This window comes from Nematolebias whitei, chromosome 4 (genome assembly GCF_014905685.2).
Source record: "Nematolebias whitei isolate Nwh7 chromosome 4, NemWhi1, whole genome shotgun sequence".
Classification (NCBI taxonomy): Eukaryota; Metazoa; Chordata; class Actinopteri; order Cyprinodontiformes; family Rivulidae; genus Nematolebias; species Nematolebias whitei.
Window position 1 is genome coordinate 19,378,475 of NC_056501.1, and position 14,272 is coordinate 19,392,746.

The following is a 14,272-nucleotide window of genomic DNA, read 5'->3' on the forward strand; positions in this document are numbered from 1 at the left end:
TATATGGACTTCTTCAGAACTGTTTGACTTCTAAACACACACACACACACACATATATATATATATATATATATAAATTAAATGTTCCTAGCCTTCCTTAGTTACATATCAACTTTCATGCCATAGTTTTGGACTAAGACGTTCTTATGATGAGTTGTAACCATTTTAGTCCATCCATCCATCCATTATCTTTTACCCGCTTCTTCCATTTTAGGTCATGGGGATCGCCGGTGCCCATGTGTACAGCAATCACTGTGAGAGGGGAGGTGTACACCCTGGACAGGTCATAAGTCCATCACAAGGCCACATAAAGACAAACGAGACAAACATCCATTCAGTCTCACTCACACCTAGGGACAATTTAGAGTTACCAATCAGCCTAACATACATGTTTTTGGTCTGTGGGAGGAAACTGGAGTATGCAGAGAAAACCCACGCATGCACGGAGAGAACATGCAAACTCCACCCAGAATGGCCTCCGAACTGGGATTTGAGCCGGGGACCTGCTCGCTGAGAGGCAGCAGCTCTACCAGTTGCGCCACCGTGCTGCCCTACATTTTAGTCAAATCTTCAAAATAATGTCATGTAAAATCTCAAGCATTATTATGAGATGCAATGCTCAGACCAAGTGTTGCAAATGACTCTCAGCAACTACCACATTAAACTTTAGCTTAGCTTCTGTTAGGGTGACTGAGTTATATACATTTTTGTGTTGGCTGGTGTTGATTAGCTGAGGGGGGCATTTTGAATGGGACTGTGAAAATGAATCATTTGTAGATGCACATCCAATCATTACTTTCCAAAAGTTTTATTTGTTTTATTCTGTGGTTCAGGAGATATTTTGCTAACAGGGTTGACCAGGAGAGTTGTTGTTAAAGATTTTGGCAACAGCTTGTGCAGCAGAGCATACTGGTATGTGCTTGAACGACTCTCAGCCACCATCACATTAATTTTAGCACAAAATTTTTTGTATAAATAACACTTCTGTACGTACTACTTAATACTTTAACATGTTTTACTTTGATACTGTTTTATAAATTCTGTATGTTTTCAATAAAAAGTCAACTGTTGTACAAAGTTTGTTGTACTATAAGCATCGGATAAATTTTGAAATGTTCAAGATGCTTAAAAATCAAAATAAATTAACGATTACATTGCACTAACTGGTGTACTTTGGTTTCTAAGCACAGCATACCCACTACAAAAATGTGGACTACACCACTGATCTTATCTCTAAAACTAAGCTTGGCCAAGCAGAAGCTAATTTCAGCTGCTTGTATCCAGAATCTCTTTCTTCAATCATAATCCATACCTTATGAGCACAGTTGAGGGTTGGAACAAAGACAGACCAGTAAGACGAGAGTGCCTTAGACTCACTTCTAATATGTTTCAGACTGGGCACATTTCTGAGTCAGAGATTCTTTATTGTCGTTTGCACCACATGTGATACATGTGGTGAAATTAAATCATGTACGCAGAGTCCCAGTCACATTCAACAATAAAATGTAAAAGAAAAACAGTAATAAGAGCTAAGATTTATGTTATCCATTGTGTACAATAAAGTTTTTTGTCTTTTATCAAGTGTAGCGCAACCCGCCATAATTCAATTCACGGTTTCTGTGAATTTACATAACACTGAGTTGATGTGGGTGGGATCGTCATATAAAGGCTTCTTGACACTTCTCTTGTGTCATTTTTTGGTGACACCCAACAATGGAGGACAGCGAGGTCATGGTATGTCTGGTGCCCAGTCAGTCGTCAATAAACATTTAAATCAATAGGACAAATCAAGTTGTGCAGCTGTAGAAAATGTCGGTTTTGAAGCAGTGACTCATCTAGTGATGTGGCTAACTGGCCAGTCAATGGTCTGCAGTCTATGATGGGAAATCATCGGCACAGCGTAGCTCACCTGAGACCTTGGAACCGAGTTGAAAGCAGGTAGGATCACCCAATGGAAAGCCTCTGAACTGGCGCTGGGTTAACTTGAGTAGCCCATAGGAAAAGCGCATATCAATCAACCTTTATTTATACAGGTAAATCCCATTGAGCCTCGAGGACTCATTTACAAGAGAGACCTGATTTCAACAAAGAAAGATGACAACAATGGACAACAGCAACAACAATAAGCAGTTATAAAAACTCATACTACAGTTTTTTTTTTATTTATTTATTTTTTTAACAAATAGGATGGCTAAATGGAAAAAGGTAACAAAACAAAAAACAGCTAGATTCCAAGACAAATGTAGAAAACTAAAAACAGGAACATGTCTGCATTGGACCCTGCCAGGAGTCCAACAGATTCTTAAAGCCACTTAGAGAGGTCAAGGTCGAAAGCTTCAAATCTTTTTGTAAGATATTCCAGGAAACAGGAGCGGAGTAGGAGAAGGCCCTTTTGCCTAGTTCAGTCCTCACTGAGGGAACACTGCAGGTAATAATGTCCTGAGAGCGCACTCCGTAGCTGCACTCACGCAGAGACATGTAGGAGGAGATGTATGAAGGCAGCAGACCAAGAAGTGATTTAAAGATGAAAATGTACCAGTGAGAGAGTCTGCGTGAAGTTAATGATGACCAGTTAACCAGTGAATACAGGGTGCAGTGGTGGGTACGATAACCACAGCCAGTTATGCATAAAGGATGTTAAGTATATTATACCGGCACATCTACAAAACTCTTGAACTCGATAATATGTCTGAATCGGATGCAGTTTTGATTGCTTTGTTTTGTTGTTCAGTCAGTTATTGGAGCGGTTTGCTGCCTTGCAGGATCAGGTTTACACTTCTGGATAATGGAGGCTGGCCAGACTAACAGCGCTGCAAAACATGTTCATCAATTATGGAAGCAAATGGTCACTTGTCAGTCTGAGGGCAGCACTACAAGCCAACGCCATTTTGTACTTTCTAACTTTTTTAAAAGCTAATTAATCTATTTTATTCATTGGAAAGTCTTTCTGAGTCTGCTTCATTCCTTCTTGGGTCTTCTGACGATGCCTTGATTCATCTGATGCAAATAACAGCAGGTGAACGTCAGCAAACAGCCCAGCCATATACGCAAATGAGCTCGCCAACTCAGAAAGGCCTCAGCCAAAAACAGACACAAACGCACGGAGAAGAATGTGACAAACAGAAAGAGGAGCTGGAGCGAGAGTTTAGGACAAAGACAGTGAGTGACAGTAATTCATAAAGATATAAAAGAGGGAAAGAAAAGCGTAGCAGAGCCTTCAAACATGAGGCTGGGAGCTGGATGGAAAAAAGAGTGGGCATGCTTCATAAAAAAATCAAAGCTAATGGCCTGGTTTTACTCCGGAAAAACCCTATAAGTGTACAAGCAAATTGTTATGAAGCAAGTACGGCAAACGCCTACAGCTCCGCTACAACAGAGGAAACGTACAATATGGAAATAATGAACTCACTGCAAGGAGACAGAAAGTTTGGCATGTGCATTCCCTCTTATTGTGAAAAAATTGTGACTATTATAATTTACAAAACATTCTTATAACATCCTAAAAAGATGGTTTAAAACAAACTTTCATGCAAAACATTTGTAGCTATTTGATGGCTTTTCAGCTTTAAATATCCTTGTAAAAACCAGGACTGAATCAACACTAATCACTTTGTTTCCCATAATACTTCTATATTTAACTAAAATCAGTGATTTAAAAAAATATATTTAAAGAAAAATCTCAAATATTTAACAGTAATAATGTATTTTCTTTCCGAGTAAAAGTGAGGAAACTGCTGCCAGTTTTGCACATGTGTAGTAGACGTTTAGCTTTAGCAACAGTGGCTGATTAGCTTAGCTTAGCTCAAACACTAAAAACAATAACAACATTAAACTTTTTTGACAGGTCTGTCAGGGAACAGGTATAACAGGGTGTGGCAAGGTGAGGGAGCAGAAACAAGAAAACAGTTAACTGCAACTATGGCTTCATCCCTCAGCCCCGGAACCCGAATGTTACGGTAATAGGATATTTAAGTTTGACCAAACCTGCATGAAGTTTGCAGTTTGCATGTGTGTGTTAGCATGTATGTTTGTGCATGTGTCCTTGCACATGGATGACTGTGTGCATCATCAAGGCCATGGCCATTAGCATGGTGAGAACAGATCTGTTGAGGGGGTGTGCTGATTCTGGGACATGTCGGCACATTTTTCATCTTCCCCATTCTGCCTCTTCCCTGAATCACATCTCAGCCCACCCACCAAGCCCTCTGACACACACACACACACACACACACACACACACGCACGCACGCACGCACGCACGCACACACACACACAAACACACACACACACATAGAAGTAACAACAGCTCAGTGCCTAAAACCCAGACGACGAGCTGTCAAATGTTTAATCTCTGACAGGCCTCAGTTTAGTCAAGTCAAGTCAAGTCAACTTTATTTATAGAGCACATTTAAAACAGAACCTGTTATCAAAGTGCTTAACAACAACAACCAATGAGTAAATTAAAGAGAAAAATATATAAACATATATATATACAATACACTAATAATGATAATAACTGAAGAATTAATAAAAAGCATTTAAAACATAGGGTCACAGATTAAAAAAACACTAGATCAATTTACACTGTATGAAATGCCTGAGAGAACAGATGTGTTTTTAGCAGGGATTTGAAATGAGGAAGGGAGGTGGCCTGCCTGATGTTGGGGGGGGGGGGGGGGGGGCAGGTTGCTCCACAGTTTGGGGCCCATGACTGAAAAAGCCCGATCTCCTCTGAGCTTCAGTCTTGTTTTTGGAACAGCCAAAAGCAGCTGACCAGATGATCTTAGGGCCCGAGAGGGAACGTATGGTTCCAGAAGCTCAGAGAGGTAAAGAGGTGCGAGGCCATTTAGGCACTTGAAGGTCAACAGAAGAATTTTAAAAACTATCCTCGTAGGAACAGGGAGCAATTAGAGTTTAGTCAATGTTTAGTCAAATTAAAGGAATATCACTGGTGTTTGTCTATTTGCCAGAGTGAAAACTTCTGAAACACCCAACACAATTTTCAAGAAACAAGATTAACATGATTAAAGGAAGAGCACAATGTTTTCTCTGTGAAATGAGGCCTTGATTTAGATCATAAACACATTTATCAGTTCTAAATTGGTTTAGATAAAGTTTGAATAGAATGGAACCATGAATCTTTCTGGCCACACTGAACATAATTTAAATGAGGCAAACAGAACTGGATTACTTATTGTCTACAAGAAGGAACAGAGTCACTTCTATTTTCTGAGGAGCTTGCAGGATGTTGGGCGGTGGCTCAATCGGTAGAGCTGTTGCCTCTCAGCTAAAAGGTTGCTGGATCGAATCCCAGCTGGGGAGCTATCTGGGTGGTTTGTATGCTCTCTCTATGCACGAGTGGGTTTTCTCCAGGTACTCCCCCTGTACAGACCAAAAACATGCATGTTAGGCTGATTGGTGACTCTAAAAACTAAAATAGGTGTGAGTGTTGTTTGTCTCTATATGACCCTGTGATGAACTGGAGACCTGTCCAGCGCCTCTCGCACAGTGACGGCTGGATATTGGCACCAGTGACCGCCCCACAACCTAAAAAGGAAGAAGTTGGTAAAGGTAATGGATGGTTGAGGTCATTCAACATCTGCAGGACGATGCTGAGGATGTTCTCTGAGTCGATGGTGGTCAGTGTTTTTTGTTTGCTGTAGTGTGCACGAGTTTTGTGTGGGGGTGGAGACAAATGGACAAAATTCAGGATCTCCTTCAGGCAGAGACTGCTACAACCAGGACGCTCCACGGGAAGACACAGGAAGTCATTCCTACCAGTGGGCAACAGACAACTTAACGCCTCCCTCATTAATTTAGCTTTAAGTCGACTGATTTGACACTTTTACCAGAAACAAATAAATCAAATGACTAAACAAAAAAACAAAACTGTATCAGGGACTTTATCCTGCACTGATTATTATAATTTGTTTGTGCAACTCCTGAGCTGTCTCTTTGAACCAACCTCGTCATCCTGACTTTTTATATCAACACTAAATCAGGCTACAGAGGAGCAACAAAATCTGTTAGCATACATTAAAACGAGCAGCAATCTTTTTATCAGCTGTCACTGTGAGTCACTTTAATGATGCAACTGATGACGGTTAGAGTCAATTATAATTGTTTTTTCCCCCGTGGGCCAGGTTTTTACTATTTCATTGCTAAATAATAAAAATTCTGCATTCATGAACTTGAATGAAACGTGGATTAGGTGTTTTCAGTACAAAATAACATTTCTTATTTGGGTTTGTTGTAACTGGGTAATGAAATATCTTCAGGATTGACTAAATTTGACTGTTAATCTAGCCTGGATTAAGCTAACTGCTGTTTCTATGGTAATTTATCGGCGGTCATGGATCTGAAAAAAAAAAACAAATTAAAAAACAGAATGAAGCCTGAATCTCAGATTAATCCCTTATCCAGGGTTTATGCGAAACAGACCTTTGTTTTTTGTGCACATTTACCTATGATATGCAAAGTGTTTTATTTTATGCACAAATTGTTGATATTTTGATTGTATGAATGCGTTTTATTTTATGGTTGGAGAGCCGAAGGAAAATTTCCACCTTGGTGGGCAATCAAGTTTTATCTCATCTTATCTTATATTTCTGTTGCTCATTTTCTTATATTTATGTTTCCCACTTTTTTAGAGAACGAGCAAGAGAGAGGAAAAAATACCTAAACAAGAAAACCCAACAATTTTCAGTCAGGTCATCTGGACAGTTTTTTTTTTTTTTTTGTGCTGAAACGTTTCACTTTCCATCCAGAAGGCTTCATCAGTCCAGGAAACACACAACACAAAATTGATTCTTCCCCCGACAGCTTACTCCAAAGTGGAACAAACCAGTTATGTTGGTGCTAAGATGGTGTCTTTGGCACTCCCCCTCCTCCAGTGCCGGCCCTCTTCCTCGTCGACAGTCATGTCAAACTGGTTCCAAACCAACAAAGTCCATGCTCAATAATCCAGGTATACAATCCAACAATTTTCAGTCAGGTCATCTGGACAGTTTCTTTTTTTTTTGTGCTGAAATTGGATTATTGCACATGGACTTTGTTGGTTTGGAACTAAATAAGAAAAATTAAATAAAAGGACACTCACTTTTTGTTTCATTTTTTTTATTAATAAAACCAAACACATCAACAGTTTGTTCTATTGAAAAACAAAGTAAAAAAGTTCAACGTCACAGTAGTTTTCATGTTCTGTTCAGAAACACAGTTAGGATTCAGGCTGGGCTCAAACCAAACAAACGTCTGATGAGAAACACACAACAGTGACACACCCGAGTCAGGAAGGTGCAGCTTCATGATGACAGATATGGTTTTAGTGAGAAGAAAAAGTTTATGAAAAAAGACTTGTTTGTCATTTAGTCACGCCTGGAAAGAAATAAACTAAGTTTCTTCTTCTTGCCTTCAACCTTTACTCACAACAACAACAAAACATAAAAAACCACCAAAGTCAGACCCTGAAGCACAAGTTTGTGTGGAGAATCTATCTGCACTGCTGCTTTAACTTTCCTCATAGATCTTAACTGTCCTTCAGTTTGGAACAAGTTTGGAGATGAAGAGACAGATGGAAAAAAAAAAAGTGAAAGTGGTTTAATTAGTCTGCCATTCGTTAACGATCTAACCGCCTCCTCTGTCTGCAAGGAAAGTACAAATCCAGCTGGTTTTAAATTACAGAGTGCAGCAAGTTTGTTATGTACAGTGATGGTGTTGTGTTATTTACAAGCTCGTATCTCAGGGACCACACCAGAGACTGAATCTCTACTTCACGTCTTACTGTTGGTGCCAAACCTACCATCAAACCCAGTTTAAATCAACTACGATCATAGCTGAGAGCATTATCGTGAACATCAACCGGGGTTTAAACGATGGGTTTCTGCTTCTCTCTACCTGCAAAGTCAGATTCCATCATGTGGTTCCTGCCTTTTAAAGCTTGATCTACCAACGAGCAGCCGTCCTAACGACGTAACGACCTCCTTCGCTGCTTTGTCTCGTCTGACCTCCTCCTGCGGCCTCGTCCGTCGCCTGCGTCGACGTTTCAACGCCCCCGGAACGTCCGGGAGGCGACCGAAAAGAGTCGAGATGCAGTTTTTAGTTTAAATAAGAAAGAGCAGGAGGAGAAAATAGAGGGAAGAAAAGGTTTGGGAGGAGAAAAGGAGCTCAGGTTAAAAGGAGGTGGAGTGAGAATGTCAGGATGGAGACAGAGAGGAGGTGGAGTGTTGATGGGGTGATGGTGAAGGAGGAGGAGGAGGGGAACGCTGCGCTGTCGTAGCTGGGAGGACACTCCAGCTCGAAGCAGCGGATGGAGGAGTCTTCATTGCCGTAGTTGGCCCAGTATTCTTCTGGATCCAGTTTGGGAAGCGCCGCTTCGGCCTCCGACAGTTCGTACTTGGAGGGCAGGGTTTCCGGGGCGATCTTCGGGACGTACTGAGGCTTTCCGGCATAGGAGGGGAAGGTCTTTGAGGTTTCCGAGCTCTTCTGGTAGGTGGACTTTGATGAAGATGCGGGCTTGTGCTTGGAGAACCACCAACGGGTCTTGGTGCTGAAGGTGGTCGTGGTGCTTCCAGCCATGGAGCCGGGGTCAGGCACAGGGCAGAGGGCAAAGTCCAGCTCACGCAGGAATCTGAGGTCCTGGCCGCGACGCTGGCTGGGGGAGCTGCACATGACCTCGGAGGAGGAGATGCGAGCTTTGCGGAACCACTCCCAGAGGGGACGGGCCTCGCAGCCGCAGGACCAGGGGTTGCTGTTGAGGCGGAGGAACTGGATGTCCTGCACGTCTTTCATGGCCTGGCCCGGCAGCTCGGCCAGGGAGTTGTTGAAGAGGTAAAGGATGGTCAGCCGGCCCAGGTCGCGGAAGGCCCGGCGGTTGACCTGTCTGATGCGGTTCTCGTGGAGGAGGAGGCGGTCCAGGTTGACCAGGCCTCGGAACACGTTCTCGGAGAGGGCGCGGATGCGATTTCCATGCAGGAAAAGATGGGTGAGGTTGACCAGATCTGAGAACAGGTCGTCCTGCAGGAAGTGAAGCTGATTTTCCTGCAGCAAAGCCAAAATAAAAGAAGTCTGGTTGGTGGTGCAAATTTATTATTTAATTTGTAAAATTATATTAATTAGAGAAAGTTTTACAGTTTCATTTACCGCTGAATCTACAATTATATTTTAAAAATGCACACACTTTTTTTGCTTCCATATTACATTCACATTTTAAACACAGAAACTAGCTGGAAGTGGTTTACATAGAAAATGAGACTAAGTAAATGTAAAACTGCTCAGAGGTACTAAATACCTCATAGCATAATCTTCATAAAAATAAAGTTATCTTCCTGTGACGTTAGATTTGTGACGTGGATTGTTTGGCTGTGGGGTTTTGTTGTTACGCTTTCCCTGGAATAATATCTTGGCCGGAAACTAACGTCTAATTGAAACAAAGACAGTTTTCAAAGAGAGCTGAGATCTTGCTACCAGCAGCCAAAAACTGAGGGTGGCCAAAAAACCAACAAACAGAGGGAGACGTCTTTTTAGAGCAGTTGCCAAATGTATCAATGACGTGCACTGAACTGGTAAAATCAGCATCATTTTTCAATTTCTACAAAGCTGCGTTTTTTTATGTTGGACTTGAAATAGAAATTGGCGTTTGACACTTTTAAACAGAGCTGGTTTTTACTTGAACCAGCAGCAATAATTGTAAGAAATTACATTTTTCCTATTTATTTTGTTTCGTCTCTCTCATTGTCTTTCTTCTTAGACTGGTTGACGAGGCGGATGTTTCCACATCTTCTTGGTCTACGCTGGCGGATTGATTTCTCTACATTTTGTGTGAGATTCTGTTTCTTTTGACCTGCAGCTGTTGAGGAAACGTGTGGGCAAATGATCTGCTGAATGCATCATCGGATGAATCCTCCGATTCTGTGAAAATGAATATTGGGTGAAATAAAACGAGACAAATCTGCGTTTATCTTGGGATTTATTTCAGTTTGTGTGAAGTTGTGTTGAACTGACTGAACCTGCTTTGACGTGTGCAGTGTGAAAGCGTCACTGTGTGGGTGTGCAGCCTGGACTGATGCGTCAGTAAATACATTTTGCAACACAACTGTGTGAAAGCAATAATTCATCATGGTCTAAGAGTTGTTTCAGGTGTGTGTGTGTGTGTGTGTGTTGGGAGGATGCCCGTACCTGCAGGTAGAGGAACTGCAGGCTGTACAGTTTGTGGAAGATGTCATGGGGGAGAGTGGCCAGCTTGCAGCGGTGCATGTGCAGGCTCTGCAACTTCTCCAGGCCCCTGAACGCTCCACCTTCCAGGTGTCGCAGAGAGGGATTGTCGCCCAGATCCAGCTCCTCCAGAATCCGGAGGTTACTGAAGGCTCCAGCCTCAATCCACGTGATGTTGTTGCCGTACAGCCAGAGCACCTGTGGGAAGATTCAGAGACCTGGGTTAAGATAAAAAGCTGATAATCACCTGATTGTGCAACACTGATAAAAAAAACACCATTGTCACCTGGGTCTCGAAGCCAAATGAGTCTGCGCGAAGCTCAGTGATGCGGTTGTTCTGCAGGAAAACCCGTTGAGAGTCGTAGGGCACGTCGGCTGGTACCGTGGAGAGGTTCTGGGACTGGCAGCTGACCGTCATGGGCGTGGGGTAACACACACACAGCCTGGGGCATGCAGAAACCCCGCCCGGCTTCACCACCACCAGCCACAGAATCAGCCACAGCGACAAACCACCTGAGGACACAAAGGGAGATGATTGATGTCATTTGATGTGGTTTGGAAAATACTGCGCTGTGTTTCAGAGAATGAGTGACAGAGGAGAACAGAGAGGCCGGTTTCAGCTTTCGCATCAGTCCAAGCTGCTGTTGTTGTGATTCTTTTTCACACTGCTGCGCTCTCAGCCATAACTCCGTGGGCTTCATGTTTAATTCAGACAAAAATCAATCACCCATTCCCACCGGATCACTTTTCACAGGTGTCAGTGATGTGCTTACATAACTCAAGATTTGAACAACTCAAAAACGAACACAAATACATCAACTTAAAAAAAAAGATGCTGAGTCACAGCTTTACTTATTTCTCCAGTTCCCAGGCTATTTAAACCAAAAGCTTGTTTACACTCAAAGGTGTATTGCTGCAGAGGGCACACAGGGACTACAACCAGCAACCCTAGATCAGTTTCTGTTCTCATCAGTAATTCAGAAGCTTTTTAGGCAGAGCTCAGATAACAGCTGCTGCAGGAGGAGCCAAAGCGGGAAAAGTACATGCATTAAATAGTAATACAGCTCCATTCATGCACTGCCAGCAAGATTTTCCACCGTCTGACCCTTTGACCTCTTGTTGAGCTGTCAGAACTGCAGGAGTTTGGAGTTTTGAGAAGAAATGGACAAATTTCTCAGCTTTATTTACTACAAACGCGAGCTGAGACGGGTTTAAAACTCTGAAATGTGTGCAACTCTCCATGCTTAAAATGAGATTAGAAAATATATTGTTTAAGTGATTTTACAAAAAGACAAATATAGGGTAACTTTGTCAGTGGCTTTAAGTTCATGCTGAAACTTTTTTTTTAATCCCATCATCCTGTGAGAGTTTTATTTTACTCCAAAAACGTCTAAATATTATATTACAGTGGTTTTAAAGCTCACATATAACAGCCAAAAAAACCGTCACAAATAAGATCCATTTGATTTTAAATAAATGTTACACATGATGCGCAACGAAAACACATTTAAATTAAAGGAACGCGTCTGTGCGTAAAAACGCACAAAGTGCGTAAAAATTCAGACCCACTAAAATAAAAAGGAGAAAAGGGTCTCAGATTGAGACATTTTGATTATTGTGATCAATAAAGATGCTGCTGAGACAATTTAACCCCCCTCCTTATGCAGATGGAGACACTTACTTTTAAAGTTGCGGGCTCTGGAGCCCCTCAGGGTGCAGCGTGTCTCCATCTCGAACCAAAGCCGAAAGCGAGTTAGCCTGAGCAGCGTGGAGGTGCCTGCCTGCTGCTATCTCTGCTGGAGCTCTGGTGTCCGAGGTGCTGCTGCTGCTTCACGCAGTGACGCGCAGTTCCACGGGAAGCCCTTTATATCCGCGGCCGGGTGGTCGCCCACAGACGGGGGTGGAGAAGGATCTTCTCTACGTCAGAGAGGAGGAGAGGAGGGGGGAGGCGCCGGAGGAAGCGACCAGAAAGGCATGAGGAAAGGGAGGGAGGACTTGAGCACTCTCATTATGGTTATCACCGCCTGCCAAGAGAGATTAATTCTTTATTAGTCATTAATGAAAATGATAAGTCTTTTATATTAAGATGAATATTTAAAATTCACATATTAAGGAAATTGTTCTGCTTTTACACACTTGAAAGAACAAAAAACATTAATGACTTATTTCTCCTTTAAGACAAAGCCCAGTGTGGGAGGATTTGGTGGGATGGAGAATACAACAACAAAAGCCAGATTACTGGGATTCTGCTGCTCTGTGGGCTTCACCTGTGGCCTCACGTAAGAGGCGAGGAAAAGTCATTTGGCATGAAAATAATAAAAATCCAAATATCACTGATTTTTAGTGTGGGCCAGTTTGGGAAGAAGCCGAGAGCTGCCTACAGTTCAGAACAAGAGATGTAGATGAAACCCAGTGGTGGAGAAAAATGAGCCATCTTCAGCACATGGAGTTGCTTTGTGTGAGGCAGAGAGATGACAAACTGTTGCAGTACAGTTCATCACTCACATAAATCTTCATTTATGATTATTTATCAAAGCAATAATCTGTGCTCTGTTGGATGGTAGTTTTTTAATGAAAGCAAATAAAACTTAAACAGGTAAAAAGTAGGGTTAAAAGGTTATGAAGAGTCAACATCTTACCTGTCATACAGTGGCTCTTTGACTGCTCAGTTTGAAACAAATCAGTTTGATTTTGAACGGATTGTTGCGCTAACAATTAAATAAAGTGCATTTAAGATCAAAGTGGATTATTGCCATCTTAAAAATAACTAGTTTTATTTTTATTTAATTTTATTAATGGCTACATCACTGTTAATCCAGAAAAACGCTGCTGCTGCATGTGCTAATAAAAAAACACAGTTTTATGTAAATGACAGCGTAATGCGTGTAAACGTTCGTAAAACAGTGTTTTATGAACTGCTATGGTTTAAGATAATAGTTGTTTTTTGTTTGTTTTTTCCAAGATGGCATCAGTCCCCTTTGGTCTTGCTCTGACTAGCCATTAACTCATCACTCCAATGAAAAGTGCATTATTCCAAAGTGAAGTTGTTCAAAGTTATCTGCAACAGATTAAACATTATTTGCTTATTTGTTTTCCACTGAATCTCACTTTAAAACCTCTGAACTATCCCTTTAACCACAGAGGACAGCGAGTCCTGCTCTGACTAACAGCTCCTAGTGGACCTGCCTGCGGAGCGGACAATCTGGACGTGATGGTGCAGGGTAGGATGTGGGATGGAGGTCTTTTGTTCTTGTGAAGAGGAGTGTGTCAGGGTTAAAGGTGGGCCGGGTTTTACTCACAAGTGAGTCCCCCCCACCCCCTCTCCTTCTGAAAGGTCCAGGTCATGGCCAGGTCCTCTGTGATGCACATCATCTGTTCCCCCAAAGAACGCAGACTCATCAAAAACCTGCTCCATGGAAGGTCATCTGAAATTGCGCGTCTGGAGTCGTTGGCGGTGGTTTTATGAGTGGGACGGCTCAGTGAGCAGGCAAACTCCGCAGGGGGGGTGGGCGAGGAGCTGAGAAGGTCACACGCATGCGTGTGTGGTCGAATAATGAATTCACAGTGGCCCTGGAGTAGAGATGGTGAGCAGCTGCCTCGTCAACTTGTCTCCATTGAGGATGCTGAGTTTGGGAATGTTGAGGCTCCTTTTATGAAATTTATCAAACCAAAGAGTAATTTTGTTTATATGTGTTTGATATGATGTATCGTTGGTGCATGTGTTAAAAGGTGGATAAATGCATCAACACACACATTCCCCAATCTCCTCCCATCTATCTTCCCTCTCACTCGCCGGCTGTGGCCAAATGACTCATGGGGACTCTGGCATTTGAACTGGTGTAAACACAACATGTTCATGTTCTTGATCCTAAATTAACATGTTTCTGACTCTGTCCACCATCCAGCTCACAACCACACTCATGCACACTCCAACAGATACATAAATACACTCAGGGCGCAAGGCCTAGATTCACAGAAAACACCTCCACAAGCCAGCCTCTGATCCGTCAGTTCAAACAGAAAGTTTAATACATCTGACTAAAAGTTGATGTTAATTTGCACT

At 42.3% G+C, this 14,272-nt stretch overlaps 1 protein-coding gene across 1 annotated transcript; it reads right to left on the minus strand.

Annotated features, from left to right (window-relative positions):
• Positions 1 to 8,138: 8,138 nt before the first annotated feature.
• rtn4rl2b (reticulon 4 receptor-like 2b) lies at positions 8,139 to 12,016 on the minus strand. The gene is made up of 4 exons (XM_037675838.1): positions 11,891 to 12,016; positions 10,496 to 10,722; positions 10,174 to 10,407; positions 8,139 to 9,036 (listed from the first exon to the last, which is right to left on the minus strand). Exons 1-4 carry the CDS (start codon positions 11,937 to 11,939, stop codon positions 8,164 to 8,166), a joined length of 1,383 nt encoding a protein of 460 aa, XP_037531766.1. The 5' UTR covers positions 11,940 to 12,016; the 3' UTR covers positions 8,139 to 8,163.
• Between the last annotated feature and the right edge of the window lie 2,256 nt (positions 12,017 to 14,272).